The 19,872-nt window shown below is 38.6% G+C and overlaps 1 protein-coding gene across 7 annotated transcripts in view; it reads right to left on the reverse strand.

Moving 5' to 3' along the window:
* Positions 1–1,062: 1,062 nt before the first annotated feature.
* Positions 1,063–19,872, reverse strand: part of PTPRK (protein tyrosine phosphatase receptor type K) — a 418,363-nt gene continuing 399,553 nt past the window's right edge. For all 7 annotated transcript variants that reach the window (XM_074862468.1, XM_074862473.1, XM_074862472.1 and 4 more), the window contains 12 exons: positions 19,179–19,215; positions 17,356–17,453; positions 16,517–16,633; positions 15,620–15,774; positions 14,397–14,532; positions 12,465–12,614; positions 11,720–11,893; positions 8,615–8,746; positions 8,258–8,383; positions 6,115–6,278; positions 4,762–4,897; positions 1,063–2,336 (listed from right to left, as the gene is read on the reverse strand). In XM_074862468.1, the coding sequence (XP_074718569.1) occupies positions 2,283–2,336; positions 4,762–4,897; positions 6,115–6,278; positions 8,258–8,383; positions 8,615–8,746; positions 11,720–11,893; positions 12,465–12,614; positions 14,397–14,532; positions 15,620–15,774; positions 16,517–16,633; positions 17,356–17,453; positions 19,179–19,215 (1,479 nt within the window). In that variant the 3' untranslated portion in view covers positions 1,063–2,282. The remainder of the gene's footprint in view (positions 2,337–4,761; positions 4,898–6,114; positions 6,279–8,257; positions 8,384–8,614; positions 8,747–11,719; positions 11,894–12,464; positions 12,615–14,396; positions 14,533–15,619; positions 15,775–16,516; positions 16,634–17,355; positions 17,454–19,178; positions 19,216–19,872) is intronic.

The following is a 19,872-nucleotide window of genomic DNA, read 5'->3' on the forward strand; positions in this document are numbered from 1 at the left end:
ATTCAGCCTAATGGTAATGCTACATTTTTGATCAGGAAAGAAGAAAAACAACATAAAAATCACTCTGGTCAGTACGGAAAGTGGCTTTTGCATTCCACAACCCTAAGGGCTACTCCTCTGTCAAAAAATTACTCTAGACTTCTAGACTAATCTTCTCATCACCCTTTATGCACAATAGAGGAAGGTTCTTCCAGAGTCCAATTCATTTAGTACCAGACACATGTCTTAACAGGCAGGATGCATCAGTCTGTGGAGATGGTGTGTTGTTTCCACAAAACGTGGTGACCAGACAGATAGCTTTAGATTGAGACATCCAGCACTTTGACTGCCAAAGTTAGCTGAATGCCATGGCCTCACAGAGAAGTCTGGGAATGTTGCAATTTTGTTGCATGCAGTTTACAAACTCCTTTCCAATGTGGCAAAAGAAAAAAAAAAAGCAATTTTGAGTATTAAGAACCCAGACCCAGTGAGTGTTTTCAAACCAGATTTGTTTACCTTGCTGTTCACAGGTAGAAACTAACAATGGGTGACTAAAGAAAAAGACTTTTTGTTTAGATCTGAAAGAGGTGGAGCTATGCAATACTGATGGAGGCACTGAAAAAAGTCTGAGAAGTTGAATTTCTCTAAACATTTCTCTGCCATTTATAGTGTTGGATGGGTAATTCCATGTGTCTGAAGTAAAGGAAGGAACTTAGGGCAAACAGATGATATGGAGTCTTCTCAGATACTCCCTAAAACACTGAGGCGGCAAATAATATAATTTCCTTTTGAGATTTTCCTTATCTAAATATATCGGTCTTCCAGACAAGAATGACTCCTTAACAAGGACAATAAGTGAGAGGGTATCAAAATAGGAAAGAATATAAAATAATCTTTAAATAAAAGTTTAATTCACTCTTACTTTACAGATTATTTAAAAGCACCTTATCATTACTGTCAGTTCTAAAAAAGACCAACAAGAGACTGGAATGATTTTAGCTGGTAAAATATAGGAAGCCTTGTGAACAAATGGATACAAGCTAAGTGAAAAGCACAGTAATATTTTGTACACCACAACTGTAATGAGAATCTGGCACTGGTTTATTCAAATTTTGCTTTCTTGGAAGCAAAGCTTACATGTTCGTAAACATCAAAATAAACATTGCTTAATTTTACAATTTGCTAAACAAATACTTTTTTACCCTGAAGGGCATATGCAGAGCTATCTATTTGTCGGGCAGTTCTCCTGTTGACCTGTGCTTCAATATTTTCTTAAACAATTGGTACCCTTACAATTTTAATGGTGCTTAAAAATTTCTTCCAATATTGTGCAAGTCATAGGCAAGACCATTTTGATGTCTGCCCTTTCTTACATAGTTTTTTGATCAGTACTTAACTAATGCAACTGTGAAAAACTATACATTTTCAGGAAAATGTTTTGATTTTGGTCCTGTAGTTAAAGACCTTCTAAAACTGAGTTGTTTACATGGATTTGAATCACAAGCATGTACACAACAAAACCACTATACCAATGTTTCTTGGTCTATGCATAAAAAGTATGTCTTCTACTTACACTAAAACATACAAAAAATAAACTACAAAAATTGTTTACACTTGATTTCAGCAAAAAAAGCTTTCTTCAAGAAAAATGATTCTTCTTTTTTCAGCCATCAAAAAAGGAATGCAAGTAAACAATAAATACATGTGCTTTCTCCATATAGACATATTTACACTTGAGTCTTTGGCTTATGTTTAAGTTTCTTTATAAAGATCTTTATGTGATCCAGCCATCATTGCACATTAAAACAAAATAAGCCAGGTTTTTTTTTTTTTTACTATATATAATATATATATGCAACACTTGAAACGTATAAAGAATGAACCTCACTATCAATTTCCACTGTTATTGTACTTTAACAATGTATCAAAAGAAAAAAAAAGAAAAATTAATACCATATAGGAAATATTGATACATGCAACAGATGGTCGCTCTACTGTAATTGAGAGACAGCTGCATATACAAACACTGAAAAATCCTAATTTGCGCAAATCTGTTCTGACTCTGGTTTTCATTATAGTATTTATGTGGCACTAAATACTGTATACAAGCATAGAAACAGATTGAGTTCTTTTATTAAGATACACAACTTCATAAGAAAAATACTTTGCATTTAAAATTTAAAATCCCTCCCCCCCCCCCCCCCCCCCTTCCCCTAAAATCTTTCTTCACAGGATCAAGAACTGTTGTCAAAACAGCTTATTGAGATTCACGTATTTGGTGGACTTTGTCACATCCATTCTGACTAAGAGGATTCCAAGTACTCCAGTGCAACATCGTAGCAGAAGCGATATTGCTCCTTTAAGGGGAAAGAGGAGAAAAAGTTGTTAAATTAAAAGTCTAAAGTATTAGCAGGAATATCTACAAACAAGAAAAGTCTTTGCTAACTACTGTGCAATTTTAACTTCAAGCCTGACGTGCTTGGTTTTCCTTTTTTTTTCCTCCTACTACACAAGTATATTGCCAGCTCTGATTTAAAAACTCACCCTAACCAACAAACTGGAAAAAAAACCTGACTATGAAATGCAATGATTTGCTTCTCTGATTTTTTTCAGCTTCTGAACTGGTTTATCAAACATGAAAAGTTCTCCTATCAGTCAGTATTCTTGCAGTGTAAGGACCTCAACTCTGATATACCATTTATATTTAAGTTAGCTGATAGTGAGCAGTTAACCAGTGCATGCTGCTTGGACAGCCAGGGAATAGCTAGGGAATGCAGAGCTGTGACACAAAGCTGCTCTGGGCCCACAGCCCATTGTATAGTTGTGTCGATGTAACATCCAAGAGATCAGATGCACATTTAAATGAGAAGTTAAAGCTCAAAACTTCATCATGGTTCGTATTTCTCCTTAACAAGGCTGCTGTTCAAAGCTGATACTGGGGGAGAGGGAAGGAGGAAGGAGAGAGAAGAGGGCAAGGAGGAGAAGAAAAAACAAGGAAATTAATTCAATCTCTATTGTCCTTGCGACCTAACAAAACAAATCTGCTTTTGTGATTTATTTTAGTTTGCAAAGGAAGCCAGTGTGATCCATTAGCAGGAAGTGGTGGGGATATCTTAAAGGCTTTATTGCGCTGCTCATTTTTGTTATCTGATCATGTTGCTGAATGTAGGGCACATGACAGTGTTATACATTGGTTTTCCTGGTTTGTTTTCTAACTAACGACTCAACAGCTGCTGCTGTTCAAGAGTTCTGAATAAAAACCCACACAACAGAAACACGTAACTACGGAAATTCAGTAACTGCAGATTAAAGCTACAATAGAATTCAGGACTATTTTGAAATGAAATATAAGTTTACAGACCATTTATCAGAAACACACACAATCTACCTTGGCCTCCCTTTACAGTGACACAAGTAATTTTCCATGTGATCTGACCTGTTTTCTTCACAGCAGTGAACCAAAATCCAGGCAGCAATTCAATATGTTGTGTCTCAGACATCTATGGCACAGCAGACTGCAAAGTATTTGCTGCAAAACCAGCAACACCTAGACCAATGTCACTGCTGCTACAGGATGCTCTGTTAACTTTTTAACTATCTTTTTAATTTATGTGGTGGCATGGGATGGAAGTGATGCATAATAATTTAGCAAATCATGCCACAGAAACTACTTGGTACTAAGGAAACACTGACACCTGGAAAAAAGGGCAATATGGGAAGAAGCAGCTACAGCCATTTTGCTCAGTATGCAAGTTCACAAGGTCAGAAGCAATTTTCACTATGCATAAACTGCAAAACATTTTTAATTTCAATTGGCATCCCTGATTTTTATGCTGTAGGCAGCCATCTGGCTGAAAAGTGACACTGGCTGCTGGCAGTGTGAGAGTCAAATGGCAGAAACTCCCAAACACTGTCTAACCTGCTTTCACATTACATTTACCTACAGGAAGGAAAAAAATCCACTCGGGAGAATTTTTTTAAGGACTTTCCACAGTGTTCAGTTTTCACGACTGAAATGATCACACGGATGGATATGCACTCATACTGTATGCATAAAGATGGACCAGAAGAGTGAAGGTTATTTTGAGTTCCAGCAATGTACGTACAAATATTTAGTCTTGTGGTTTTGCTAATTCAAGCTCATATTGTTTATATTAGTTTATTGTTTATTATTTAGGTTAACTGTTGGGCACAATGATCTTAAGGGTCTTTTCCAACCTCAATGATTCTATGATTCTATGTATTAATTTGTAACATACCAGATCCAAGTCTTTGATTTTAAAGTTCTGAGGTACCATTCTGACTACTACAAATCTGTGTAACAAACATTACCATTATTCAATACAGCTTCCAAAGTAGCAGTTGTTATTAAGAAGCAAAATATTCACATCACCAGCTACTTATCTGGACATTACAGCTTATTCCTTACCAAGAAGAAATGCCTTGCTCTGTAAAATTTCAAGACAGTTTGTGTGAGCACAACCCGCTGCAACTTCTCTTCAGATAGAGCAGGTTATTTTGGGAGATTAAAGTGCATTCTGTTAACTCAGAATGTTTACTGTGAAAAGCATGGTGCTACTACAAGAAAAGTAGTGTAAAATGCTTAGCCTGGCCTCTCATGATGCTGACTTGTGTGTACACTCAATAAATGCCCCTTTCTTCTTGTGGCCCAACATAGGTTTGCTCTGTTTTGTGGGCACAGGACTGAGAATGCAGCTTACACAAGAAGAGAACCTCTGGTTCCCTGCCTGTTTGCAGTAACCCTGATGGGCTGGTGCTTACCGGAGTTTCTACCATGTTGGGCTTACTGTTCCGCAAAGTCTTCACGGCATGGAAAACGTCCACCACGTTCTGCCTTTTTACCATCTCAACCACAATGCCAATGGCACAGAACATCCCACTCCGGCCACCACCGTTTCTGTACACAAGGAAAAGAGCTGGTTAAATGTCACTATGGCGTAAGAGAGCAATCAAAATGCATTTCTGTTCTTTCACTCTGTAAGTGATTCGTGAGTCCCACAGGGAGACCAACTTTAGCAATCTCCTTACAGCTTCAGTGGGTTTGGTCTGAGACATTTGCTGTTTCTGATCTTCCTCTCAATTACTTCTTTTGAATTCTGCCCTTACATCCCACCATGCTGCCCAGCTAGGCTGTAGCCTGATTTACATAGGCATTAGAAATAAAAAATTAAGTTCAATGGCAAGTGCAACATCAAAAATCAAAAATCAAGTTCAATGGGAAGTACAACATTTTCCACGTAGTTCTGGAAAGAGATTCAGTTAAATTAGCCTATACTATGAGGATTATCTAGCCAGAGTAATGCCAAGACATCACTGATTCAATATCTTGTTGACCTTTGTGGACGCTTCTGAACTATTTTAATCTTCATTTCAAAGAAATTAAGGTTCCACAGATAATGAGGAGGGGTGGGCAGAAAGGGGCCACAACTTAATTCTGAACATTTAAACAGAAGCTTTTTTTTAAAAGTAAGGAGGAATACATAATTCAATTCCTAAGTTTTAAACTTTAAACAAGGTAGGAGAGAGATTGGTCATTCTCTGCTTAGGGAGAAAAAGATGCTGCCTATTCAAATCTTCCAAACCAGCTCCCATTTAAATATCAGGCTCAGATAAGCAGCCAGCAGTCATTTACCAACAGTAGTTTTAGGATCACGCATAGTATTATAGAACTTTTCTCTGATTTCATATATCCATAGTTTTCAGTCTAGAACCCTCAAAATATAGACCTCCTGGAAAAAATGCAACACATGATATGCAAGAGATACAAAAAAACCAACTATAAAAGTTAAAAGACTTCTTTACTAAAACCATACAGAAGAAATGGATCTGTACACATTTTGTACCTGAAAAATACGCTATTATGAACAGAAGGATACAACACACAGTATCACCATAGTATCATGTCCAAAATATTAATTCCCATGGTATTTTGACAAATTTGAAAGTTGACCAAAAGCCAACCTACAGTAGCAGTGGCACTTTATTTTAGATAAAAGAAACAAGGACATGTGCAAAAGAATGTAGCCATAAGAATACTGCTTGAACTTAAACTAAGAACAAATTTATAAGCATTTATTTGAAGAGTAGCAATTTGACTTTCTCCCAACTACTCACAGGCAATGGATAATGGTCCGGCCCTCCCCTTCTTCACATTCCTCTTGCCATTTTTCAACCTGGAGAATTAACTTCAAGAAGGATCTCTTGGAAGCTGGTACATCTCTGTGAGAAGCCCATCCCAAATACTGGAATTGCTGCACCATCAGATAGCCCTCTTGTGGCTGAGGGAAACCAAAGAGTTTTAGGTCAATATGGCACCTTTACATCTTGGTTTAGAAAACCAAAATATAAAATTAACATGAAACATAAGTGTTGATATTATGCACAGATCCCAACATGTATATACTTTGCATGGTAGGGTCTCTATTAATTTGTATCACCTGAGCTCAAGGAAGATCTCAAAAAAGGAAACAAGGGAACTACATTGAAGACAACATCACAGTTTATCAATCCACAATTTATCAATCACTAATGTAACCTATCCTGACTTCTAATTGGACAAATTCCCTAGATTCTGTGTGCCAAGGGTTTTTATCCTTAACATCAATAATCAATTAAAGACATCACTAGTAAAGTCTTAAGATCTACAGAAATGAAGAGATATACCTTTGGCTCCTGTGCATGAACTGACCTCATTATAAATAAGTAATATTGGTGCACAAATATGACTATTTTCCTTGATGTCTTCCCTTTTTGCCAGACTATAATAACCATGAGAGCCTTGCTGCCATTCTCTGAGCCTTCCACGTACTAGATGCTACACAGGGAGAGCTTTGAATAGAATTAGACTGTCAAAAGAAAGGCCTCAATAATTGCAAGAATAAATAGTCTATTCAGTTTCTTGGAGCTGAAGAAGATGAAAAGGAGTAGGAATGCAGATCTTAAAAAAAGGAAGAACAGAGCAGAGAGATATTTAGAAGCAAGATGTAAAGGTGGAAAGGCATGGGAGGCAAAGAGAAGTAAAGGAGAAGAAAATCAAAACATTGTAAAAAAGAAGAAATGGAAAAAGTGAAAATAAGAAATGAACCAAAAAAAAAAAAAAAAAAGCGGAAGTCTCAAAATACAACAAAAAAAGCACTATGGTGTAATATTTGCCAGTGTGCCTACACCTTAGCTTCCTGTAGTTTCCAAACAAGGTATGAAGAGCTGAAAATGTTTTTCTTAGCTCTGAATATAAGCAAAATAAAAGTTTGGAGAAAATACTGGCCACATGAAAACTGATCCCTGCACTTGAAAAATGAAAATGTGACCAAAATAAAAGGAAAAAAAAAATCTTTGTATACACAGTAATCAATTCTCCCCACAGCTATTCTTCAACATTAATGAAAGTTAAACGTATACTCCAAATAGCAATTGCTGGAGTGTAAATTCAGTATTGGATGAAAGAATCAAAGTAGTAATGGTAAGTAAAATAGGGATTGCTGGTTAACTGTACATGTAACGGTGGCACAAGCATCTGTAATTCTTTATGTGTAGGCAACATAAATAAGTGATTTACAGAGGTGAGCTGAAGGAGGAGACACTGCATGGCAAACAGAGTTTGAGAAGATGCTGTGATAGTGCAAAACAGTATGGGACAGCAAAAAGACAAGATGCTGCAAGGTGTGAAAGAGTCAACAAGAATGAAAGACTGGCACTGCTACTGAAGTTGAGAAAAAGATGATAAATGTAGGTCAAGGCACAGTGGTGTAGAAGCCTTCAGAGGCAGAGGAGCTTTCAGAGTTTTTTCACACCCCGCTTTGCAGGGTGCAACAATCCTCCTTTTATGTTGTGGTTTTCGCATCTTAGTCTGAGAAGGTGCTGGTTGCATAACCAGCCTCAGCACTCCTGTTCCTGATTCACCACGGAGAAACGTCTTACAGAAGCTATGAATTAAATACCTGTCACTACATGTTCATCACAGGGATATTTCTTTCACTGTACATTGAGCAAACAGAATACTTCTCAAACATCTTCTATTCATCAGGGAGAATGCCACAGGACAACAGTCATTCACCTTACTGCTCTCTCTGCTTAGTGTGTAGCTATAGAAAAGTACTAGAAATTAGTATTAGATACTGATGCTTGACTGCCTCTTTTCTAGGTAATGTCTTAAGAACATTAGTATTTTACTATTATTCAAAATTAAAAAACCACAAGAGCCTAGAAAGCATTAAAAATTATGTATTTTTCCATTACATATTGTAACGATAACGCTTACTCTTGTTAGATTGCATATCCTGAAAATTCGGTTTATGACGTCGCAGTCCATTGAACACGACATGCATTCCACTTGGATGGGACCGTACCGCAGTATCCCTTCCTCAGGCCAGTATTGTGGGCAGCCCTGCACCAGAGCAGAACAGGCATAATTAGATGTTAAGTTACAACTTGAGCGTTGCCTTATGCCACTGCAGACATCTCACCTAACCTTTGCTGAGCAACTAGTGTTAACCAGTTGCTGTAAAGCAGAGAATAACTGTAAAGTCACTGCACTGCTCTACATTTTGATCATGTAGTGGATCCAGAGTGATTAAAGTATGCAACCGTACATGGAAAACTTGAGCCCCAAACTAACCTGTGCTAAGTCGACTTCATTTAACATCACAAGAGAAGTACAGCCGTAGTCATACACTAATCTCCAGAAATCTTTCACAGTGTTTGGTAATGGATGTTGTGTGACAATAAAAGCTGCTGGCTGCCTGTAGCTCTGTAAAGGCAAACGATTTTATTAGCACTGGTACAGGAAGTACTTAATAACTTCCACTCAAACACTGCAACAGAAAAAACCATATAAACAGAACAAAGCTGCGACATCAATTACACCAGATTTCACCAAAGCTGGTGTTAAAAATAATTATTGTCTCCAGTAAGAACAAAGAGGTTACTCTGCTCAGGTCTGCCTTCTGCTTTGTTACAGGACAAGTCCTATTTCAGTTCAGAAATGCATTTGGCACTGAAGATACTCTTCAGGGCTCTGCTGAGCTGAGGCTTGGGTAACTCCGCTCCAGGCACTGCGTCCAGGAGACTGAGCAGAAAACCTCCCTGTGTTGCAGAGAGGGCTGCAGATATCTCAGAAGGTCACCCCATCCTCAGCAGGTTACACGTGATCTCTGTGATTGAACTGGGGACAATCCCAAATTCTGTTTCAGTGCCACAGCCACAGGGTCACCCATGGAACTGACCTTCAGGATTACTGGGGCCCATTTCCAGCAGAAAGCAGAAGTTACAGCAGATTCCATTTTCTGTATGCTGTGTCATACACAACTGCAAATAGGGATTTCCAGCCTTGCACAGGTTAGCTGAGATGCAACTAATAGCAGAGGGGCTAATTCTCTCCAGCACACATATTATGAGCAGTGAGCAGAAGAGGAGAGATCAGGAGTTTTTTGGCAGACAATTTGCAACTATGCATGGAAGAGTTCTGCAGTGAAGGAATACAGATATGAACTGGCAAGGAAGCACCGACAGGTTAATCTGAGAAACAGAGTAAGATGGTGAATATTCTTGTAGGTGGATGGGATTGTGAGTCACCACTTTGAAGATGAAGTGCTGGGACTCCTGTATGCAGCACACTTATCCCCATGTTTAACACCCATGCTGGTACCAAAAGCAGATTGGCTGTTGTTTTACTGAATTAAGGTAGAGCAAATTAACCTAGGAGAAAGACCTGGTAGGGTAGCTAAACCACTTCTGGTATGGAAGTTTGCTTGTTTGAAGATTAGTATGAGGGATCTTCATGTGCAGTATATTGACATACCCTCAAAGAGCATAGTGTGAGGCCCAGAAGGAAAAAAACCCATTCTTTTCACCCTTCTACTTGCTATAAATTGTGAAGATAACAAATTAATGTCTTTAGCATCAGTACTTGTTTGACAACAGAATCAGGAAGCTGTCTTTTTTTTATCTGTTTACTATCCTTTTCTAACGTAGGAGGCATATTGGGGTAGTAGTGGCTTCTGTCCTGCTTCCTAGATCTGCCCAGAGAGCAAAGAGGAACAGCCGATATCAATTCTTCCCTTGTATTTTTAAGAAATAAAACATGTACTAGCTGTGTTTTCCTAGTTCTCTTCCCCATCATTTCTGGTCTTTCCCGAGATGAGAGAGTGTACTGAGTCTGAGATGATCAGGTTTTCCAAAAGAACAGGCAGGAGATCTGCTGTCACACTGGGAAGCAGACACCTTCTTGTGGGAACACAGGGACAAGTACATTGTGGAAAGGGGAAAGTTTCCATTTCTGTTTTGCTCTTGAAAGTCCCATTCCTTGCCCAGCAGTGGGGCCCCTCTCTGCATAAATCAGTCTTAAAAAAAAACAGAAGAGAAAGGTCAAGACAAAGCTTTCATTGCCCAAGGTTTTAACCCTGTACTTACAGCTTTGTTATATGCCTTCATTGTAATATATTACTTTTTTTCTCCTGCCTTTTTCCTTTCATTACTACCATTCCTGTCTTTCCTTACTTGCCTCTGATTGCTCATCTATTAATACATTGCTTGGTTCCTGTCCCTGTCTGTCACACAGTTACAAACTCAGAGTCCCCCTGCCATCCAGTCGTTCAGCCTGCGTTGTCTTCCTCTCCCCAAACCACACTTCTCTGTGCAGCTGTGTTGGTTGGTCCACAGCACATCAATTTTATCCAGGTGCTTAATGTAATTTTAACTGCAATTCTAAACAATTTTGGTTGCTACCAAAATTCTGCTCACTGCTCTAATTCATCCATTCAGCCCCAGTGATTCCCTAATAGATTGGTCTCACACATGCTACTCCTCTATTTTTCTGGCAAAATAGCCAATTGTGAGATTAGGGACTGCATTTTGCTAGCAGTTCAAATTTTTCCTTCACTAGCTCAGGCAGAACTTTGGGATGAATATATCCTTCAGTTCTGATGATTTCTGCTGCTATTAACCATTTTATTCCAGCATCTCTTCTTGACACTGCAGTTTCTGACAGCACTGAATTTTTGCAGAAGGGGAGATGCTCCTGGAAATCGGGCCACTTAACTATTTACTGCTAAGGTGGCTTTAGGGGCCTAACATTGGAAATGCTAATGGCAGACATAGGCAGGTATCTGACAGTGCATGTGATGAACTGCTTTATCGATCAGACAACTATAAGCAGGTTCACTTCCATTTTTCCCATTAATTCACTTTTTCCCCTGACAATACTTCTGTCACTCAAACTTCAACTTTATAAAGAGCTGCAACTCAAAATATGAACAACAAAACCCCCAACACTATACCCAAACATGCTAAAGAAACAATTTTTTTTACTTCTTCCCCTGTCTCTCCTGCCTCAGTATACATAGCCTTTTTTATAAAATAGTGATAGTAACCTCATGCTCAGGCAGGCAATATTTACTTCCGAACAAACAGCAGATTTTTGAGATCCTGCTGAGATTTGAGATTTGGAGGGCTGGAGACTAGAACTCTACATAATGATATCAAAAAGGGGAGATTTCCAGTGGGTCCCACAAAGATGCAAAAGACTAAAGATAACAAACCTTCTGAACAAGCAACACAAGCTGGTGGGGTTTCTCACCCATTCCCCCGACTCTTCTTCGTTAGGACTGTTTTACTGGGCACTACAGTAAGAAAGAATTACCCTTTCTTAAACCAGCAAGTGCTCTCTCTCATATTACACAGCTTTTCATGGCACACTACGCAGACAAAGAAGGTAGTCTCTTACATCCATAAGAGCAGCATTGATGTAGTTGCTGCTCTCCCCATCAATAGTAATTAAGAAAGGCAGACATCTGTCAGGTGGCAGCATATCCATGAAGCGGTTCTTGTCGTGGTTCCTTGGCAAGCAGGCTATGCTGCAGTCCTCCGCTTGCAGGCGAGGGGTCACAGAATTCAGGGTCTAAGGGAGAGAGGACGCTCGCTTTAGCATGCTGAACTAACAGACAATGAACTCGAGATTCCCCAAGTTTTAATTTAAAATATTGCAATATGGGAAAACGTGAGCCACTACCAAAAAGACATTAGCAAATAAGAGTTCCTATCTGTCTGATGGACATGCTGGGGCTTTTCAAGGGGGGTTAGGCTGCAGGTGTAAAAGGTGCTCTGTGTACCACTGAACAGATTCTGCATGACACCATCCTCTCTGAAAGGAATAAAACAAAGAGGATCCTTTGGAGCCCTAAAGAGCTATGACTTAGCTGTGCAAATGCAAGCCAAAACTCCTTGTGGTTCCCAGTCAGTGCTCTTTATTCCTGACAGATATTTACTGCAGTTTTATTCAAAGGAGGATATTCCATATTTAAAACAACTTTGCAAAGCACATAAACACAGGTGCTTTATTTTGTGGACTAAAAGTAAGGGACCCAATGCTATAGACGTGATTTGAAAAACCCTTCCCTTCAAATAAGTTAAAGGTATCTAGAGGCAAGAAAATTGATGTCACATGAAGAGTTAGCAGGAACTGTGAATACCTGAAACTCATCTTTGAGATGTGAAGAGTTTGTCTGAGAGTCTATTCTAATCATATCAAAATAAGCAGCTTTGAATTCACAGACAGGAATGGCAGTTTCTCCACACAGGCAAGCTTCTAGAATGGCATCATGAATAAAGATGTACTGCTCCTACCAAATTAGGCAAAGAAACAAAAATTATAGCCATTTAAAACCAACAGATCTTTCCTTCTTTTAGGATCAACAGATCTCGTGCACACTGTAAAACTCATTCAAGGTAGTGTCCATCAATCCATTAAATAACACTTTAATACAAACACAGTCTTGTCCTAATTGGGATGCCCTTAACAAGGATGTCTTTTTCAGAACCAATTTAAATTCAGTAAAACTTAACAGAACAGGCATAGAAATTTATAGAACGGGAGGTTTTCAGTTTTCTTGTGGTGTTTGTTTCTACATACATGCCAGTGACTTGTTGGCTTTAGTAATTTTGATTTTTTAAAAACAGCTTTCAGTCTTATAGTACTAGCAGAAAGTGCAAATTACTTCAAGCACTACTAGTGTGATTAGCAATTATTTGGCATGCTGCATTGTCCTTATGTGTGTGCAAGCTAGTACACCAATTGTCTGATAGCCGGCTCTAGGTCAGTAATAAATTCAAGTGTGTCCCAACAGAAACAGCATTTCTTCCCGCTTTTCCTTCTGACTTGCTTTGAGATATCCTGAGTCCTAGACAACTGTGATACTATTTCAATCAGGTCTCCTGTCAATTTGTACACAACACCTATAATATTTACTCATCGTGAGAGTAACATGTAAATTATGTCTATACAGCGAAGTGTGAGAACTTTCCAGCCTCATCTAGCTACTGTGGGTACCAATGAGGTTATTAACAGCACAAACTTTAACATGTGCCTGTAACAAGAGCACACGTCCAGGGACCATGGTCATATTCTGGCTCTACAGCCTGTGCTGCTTTACCCACATAGCTATGGAGCTATTGCCATCACTGTTGTCCAGATGACCATCACGAGAACTTGCTGCAATTACAGCTTTATTTTGCTGTGTATGTATGAACCTCTGCGAGAAGATGAGAGGCAAGAGGCAAAAGGGAGAGCAAGAGAGAAAGAAACAGCAGTAGGCGTGTTAATTCACATGCAAGAGCAGATTAAACTGGGATGGTTGAAGCAGTCACACTGAAACACTCCACCCCACGCAATTCCAAAAGGTTTTTGGAAAAGGTAGCAGGGGTACTTGATTGGAAACATTTATTTGTTCAACTGCCACAGGCTGCAGCATAGAATAAAGACTGCACCAAATTACATTGATATACCTGGCTGCCAACTGCAGAGATTTTCACGTGGTCACAGGTGAAATAACTTCTCAGGTAGATGTCCACATGGAGGACAGGAGAGAGAAGTGGCAAACCATTTCAGGTAACCTGTCTTAATATAAATCAGTAACCTATGTTTCTGTGGAAGCTCAATGATACTCAGGCAGCAGAATGGGAGCTGTTACAGCTTCATCATGAAGGCAATGGTTTTAGTGTGGACTTGGCAATGAGGTTAATAAAGCAATTAAAAACAGAGTTGAAAAGGGAGAGTGAAATGGAAATGAAGTTCCACAGGTAAGTCAAATTACGGATAAAGTGACTGGAGATAGTCTGAAACCAGTGGCACCCTGTTGAAATTCTAACTTTGGGCTCCTGGAATTGCTGATACCAGAGCTGGGGGAGACATGCCAGACAGGTGGGCACTTATTTGTGTGAAGGCTGAAAGAGCTGGCAGGTTTGTTGCACCATGCTCGTGCTGGGTGCTGTTTGCATTGGGCAATGCTCTCCAATCGAGAAAATCCATCAAGAGGGCCACTGCCTGCTCTTTTCAGAGTAACAGTGAAATTCTGACCTAGCACGTTTCAGAAGGCATCAGGTGCTTTGAAGGTAAACTGCCATACCTCTGTCTGTACCATGTTGATGCGACGGGACCGTAAGGCTTTGACACAGTTGTAGATATCCACAACACCTTCTCTTTCTGCCATATCTAACATGATATCAATCACAATATAACAACCTGTCCGTCCAGCACCAGCACTAAAGAGAATCAGTAAATACTGTTAGGAATAGCCCCACGAAAACACCTACAAACTGTAAACCCATTACTGAGAGCATTTTTAAAAGTCATTAAGTTCTTTCATCACAACCACTACCTAAAGTTTATCTTCTCTCCTTCTCTTCATAACGTCCTTTAAATCTTTTGATGTACCCAAAACAGCCTTTTTTCATCAGATTTGATCCACTAAGTAACAGCAAAAAAACCCCAACTTGATTCCTCCTTTTATCACCCAGATCAATACTTAAAGTAAAGAAGAAAAGTTAAACTAAAATCTGGAGGATAATTAAGTTCATGCACTTCAAAATATGACAGATCTTGTTTTTATTTAGTAAGACTAAGGATGATTTTAAAATGATATATTACAATAAGAAACTCAAGTGTATGTTTTACCAGTCAAGCTCTAAGCTGATCTAGGCAGCACGCATTTAACTATCCAGAAGAATCCCTCTTGATTTATTTTGGTTTTATATAAAGCTATGACACTTTTTGCACAGGGAATTCTTAAAATCTGTAAAGGCTGAGTAACTTTATCTACAGAATGCAATTAAACATTTGACGGTGCTGAAAGAAAATTCTATTTGTCAAAGGACTGTGTTCCAAAAACACAAACCTTGCAAAACTTGCACAGGAAAACCAACATTCTGTATTTGTTGCCATTAACTTCATTCCATCTTCTTCTTCTACTTGTTTACTTCGATTTAAATTAATAATCTGTTCAGACATTATATGCAACACCAAGATATCAACGCAGCTGTATCTACACTTATTCTTGAATGCTGTCACAAAATTGTTGTAGGCTACCTAAAATGATAGCCTGAAGTAGCATTCGATTTAGCTGGTGCAGCTAAATCTCTGGCTATTCTATTTAGGAAAAGTGTACTAGAATCCAGTTATTTCCAAACATCGCTGTAGACAGCCAAATCCTACCACAGTGTGAATTAGGCAATTCAAAAAGGGAACAACAAAAACAAAACACTTCAAAATGATGGATGCTTCACAAGAGACTGCTGTAAATAATCACATACACAGTTGTGGAAAAAATCAATCTACCTCTTCTGTACACACCTGCAATGGACAACAATAGGCCCTGCACTAGGTGGGTTAGATAATTTGACTCTCCGTATAAAGGAAAGCAGGCCTGTGGCATTGTAAGGAACTCCATGATCTGGCCAGCCAGTGAAATGAAACTGTTTAACCTCACGGATTTCATTGTAGCCCCTCTGTAAAGGAAAAAAAAAAAAAAAGGGTTTATGAAATTCAAAGTGTTTAATAGATGGATATTCTCTAACTCAAATAATGATAACACAGACTGATACATCTACACGCTGTTTTCACTGTTTCACCAATTATTTATAGCAAAGACCATACAAAGCTTGAAGATGTCACTGGTGGGTTTTTTTTTTATTTTGAAGTTTGTAATTTTTACTTTTGCCATTAAGTACGTTAGTTTTGCCTCATTAGGGGTTTTTTTTATAGACTTGGATGCAATCTGCATCGATTTTCAGAAGTTTTGCTAATTAAGACAGTAGCCTGCTACATATACAGGCAAGTATAATGATTTATCAGAAGACCACAACTGTATCACATATATTGCATTCACAGAGTTTGTTCTTTGATTAACTGAGATTGACTCAGTGGCATTCAGGGCAGAGTGAATGGAGATGAATGACAGGCATGACTCATAACTGGTACTTGAGCTCAGCTCAGAAGTGTGGCTACAAAGAAGAGGTGACTGTCACAGAGGGGAGGGTAGCAGCCAACATTTCTGGGGAAATTTGAAATCCCACAATGAGATGCATGCTTGGATAGTACTGATGCAATGCATTACTCCCATGGTGAGGTAGGGCTGCCTACACTGTGGACCTGCTAACCAGACAGAGGAACAGGCACAAGCACAGCCTCCTCCACACTCCTTGCTGCCAGGGAACAGTATTTTGCTGAGCCCTTTCAAAATGTGCTCACCCTTCCCAGAGTGAAGGTCCTGACGACGTACTCCGCAAGGGGCTCCATCTCTACACAAGTCACTTTAAAGTCCCCATAAACTTCTGTGTCATCCGGCCAGTACTTGTAACACTTGACCTAAGTACAAAATGGGAATGCATTTTACACCAAAGGAAAATAAAAGCTTGAGGATATGTTACTGAATGTACTGCATTACACCACATTTATTTCCAAAATGACCATGCACTCTTGTGGCTTGTCATGGCTAATGGCTGTTCTGTCAAGTTAAGCACCAGCTATGAGGAGTTTCCACTGCTTTACACAGCTGTACTTAGATGCCAAATTCATTTCTAAATGAGCATTTATATCTTTTTTTAGTGCTGAGCTATGGAATACATTTCCACTTATGTTAAACTGGGATGCATTTCATATCAGTAATCAAACTGTTGCAAGTAATCCCAGATACTTTACATCACTCCCTGAGGGATGTGTTACTGCTAAACTGTAAATAATTTGCTGATTTCTAGCCACTGATATAGAAGCACATTTGCTCACTAGTCCACTTTCTCTGCTCATTTGAGTGACAACATACAAATCTATTTTTCTGAAATATGAATTTGGGATTCAGACAATTTTTCACTACTCATGAAAGCAACACAGCTTCAGCCTTCTTCAGAAATTAGCTTTGGTTTTACACAATACCATAACCGCAACAATGTCTGGACTCTCCCCCTTCCCCTCCTCTCAGGATGCAGGGTTGTCCTTCACAAGACTCTTCTACATCCTGCTGATAGCGTATCTTCTCAGCAGGTTTTTCTTTAGGCTTGTAGCATTAAAAGAAAAACAAACCAAAAACTTACTCTCCCAACTTCCACTAAATTTGTGACCATCACAACGCAAGCTGATTGCTCCTGCCATATCATTCTCCAAAAGTCATACACAGTCTCATGAACTGGACCTGTAAGAAAAAACTCCGGGTAATACTCTGCAAAAAAATAAGTCAAAGCGAATGCTAAAAATAAAATCCTGTGCTTTCAGAGCTGATACACAAAGATGATCGTGCTCAAACATGAAAGCTTCACGAAACCACATCATCATACCATCATGTCAGTTTCCAGACTATATTGTTATTTCTAACCAACACTGAATCTTCTCAGTTTAACTGAATTACCACTTGAAAGAAATTAATAGCAGGTGTTTCATGTAGCAAAATGTCAGAAGTTGCTTGAAAACTACAAGGACACAGCAATATGTGACTACATCTATAGTTACATTTCTAGTTTGCTTTACATGCGTTAAATATAATGTGTTAGTGTGAGTTTCTTCAGATTTTCAACTGAGAAGATGCCCACGCTGGAGTGGAGTATTCGCCAGGAGGGCCGGTGGTACACAGCCTGTGCACTTAGCATCCAACTCCCAGCAAAGTACGCAAGCAGGAGTAGGTGCTGAGCCATAAACTTCCCACTGAAAGGTATTTAAACTAACTTAACTACTTTTCTGTGAAGCAAATGAGGAGCACTTGTTTAAGCTTTGCTTCCTGCTCTGCTGCAGAGACAAGACACATCCAGTTGAGTGACAGAGGCTTTTACCCTGTTACAATCATCTCAGAAACAGCTCCCTGACCACAGTCCAGCAGTAGTATAAATATTACTGTATATAACACACTTCTGAAGATTCAACCATATTCCTTCATATGCTAGATCAAAGGATGTATACTAAAGCAGTAATAAATTTTGTCCTTTACACACTATTATATGCAATGATTTACATAGTAAAACAGAAATAAAACACAAATGTAGACTTAATTGTCATAGAGAGACCTGTTTAGACAGCACTACAGCATTTACACAAAAATTAAAAAAATGTCAACAGAAATTTGAGCATCCTGCTTTAAAACGAGCCTTTGGTTTGTCTTTCCTGGGTGCAGCCACAATCAAGCGGGAGCACAAATAACAGGATATTTACAGCCAGGTATCTGATTATATTCACAGATCAAATAATGACACATCTAAATCTAATTATTTTTTACTTTAATTCATAGCTTCTGATATTTCAGTGCAATCTTAGACTAATCTATCTGTTTTTCCTCATTGTGAGGAGTTTTATCAGAAATACAAAATGAGTAATTTCCATAGAAATCCTTCTTTTTCCTCTAACTCCCCTTTTTATTAGCAGGTTGTTATATGACAAAGATTTCCCTCACTTCTTCCTACAAAGAGGCTTTGTCCTTCTCTGGTCTTACTTCACCCAGATTTTCTGAGATAGCATTTAATTTATCATTACTATCTTCACTGTCTGCATCCTGGACTAAATCCTAGACAGTAAAATAACACATGAGGAAAGAAAAATGCCTCAAGGCAGATTGAAACTGTTCTCTTCTCTGTCCACATGCCTCTTTTCTCTATTCATCTTCATAATTGGAAATCATGGTAGTAGCTTCTGACTTTATCAGCTGAATTTGTCACTGAAAGAGTTGCTCAATAGCTAATTAACATGATAAATTAGTGCGATTTTTGCATTTATTCACATTCCACCTGAACATGCTATGTTAATTTACCATAACACAAGACAACAACTCACAATATTGGATATGCTTTATTTTCACCTACTTCCATTTTACCAAAACACTGTTGGACGCTACAGAGAATACCTGTTCATTTGATTAATGCTGGCGGATTCTTACCTTGGGTTGCAATGTAGTGACTTGGTCTCTGATATCCCTAAAACAGTAATATAAGTTGGTCTGAGTACCATATTACTAACAGAGAGGGGAAAATAAAAGCATGAAGGTACTACAGAATTCTTATCTCTAGACAACATTTTCCGAACAAACCAATATTTAAGAGCAGCATGAAGCTCAAAACCTAAAAAAACGGTTAATACTGAAAAGGTTCCAACGACAACAGATAAAATGGAATAAAGAACATCTGACTTGAACAGACATTGTAGTGTACTGGGAAAGAGTATTCTAGATGGGTGCCTTGGGCCTAAAAATTAGTCCTCTATTGACATTATCTCCCCAACCACATACATTGGGGCATTTATTTAAAATTTAGTAAAAATTTCTTTGCCACCAGATTATCTCAATGGTTGATCTGTGTTCACAACTTATCCAATATGAAAAAATACAGACCTTTTGTCTTCTAAATAGAGAATTATTGTAAGGCACAAAGAGGTATGTACCCGAGCCGTAACTACTGGGAACAGAGCTGGCCACTGTGGTGTGTGCACAGAATTAAGGCCCTACTGCAGTGGAAGCTTCTGCAAAATATTTTGCATTACTGCACAAAGTGTGCATCAATTATACTGTACATGATAAACACAAGTATATACACATACATACATACATATATATATATAGATAGATAGATAACGCT

This window comes from Strix uralensis, chromosome 3 (genome assembly GCF_047716275.1).
Source record: "Strix uralensis isolate ZFMK-TIS-50842 chromosome 3, bStrUra1, whole genome shotgun sequence".
NCBI classification, from domain to species: Eukaryota; Metazoa; Chordata; class Aves; order Strigiformes; family Strigidae; genus Strix; species Strix uralensis.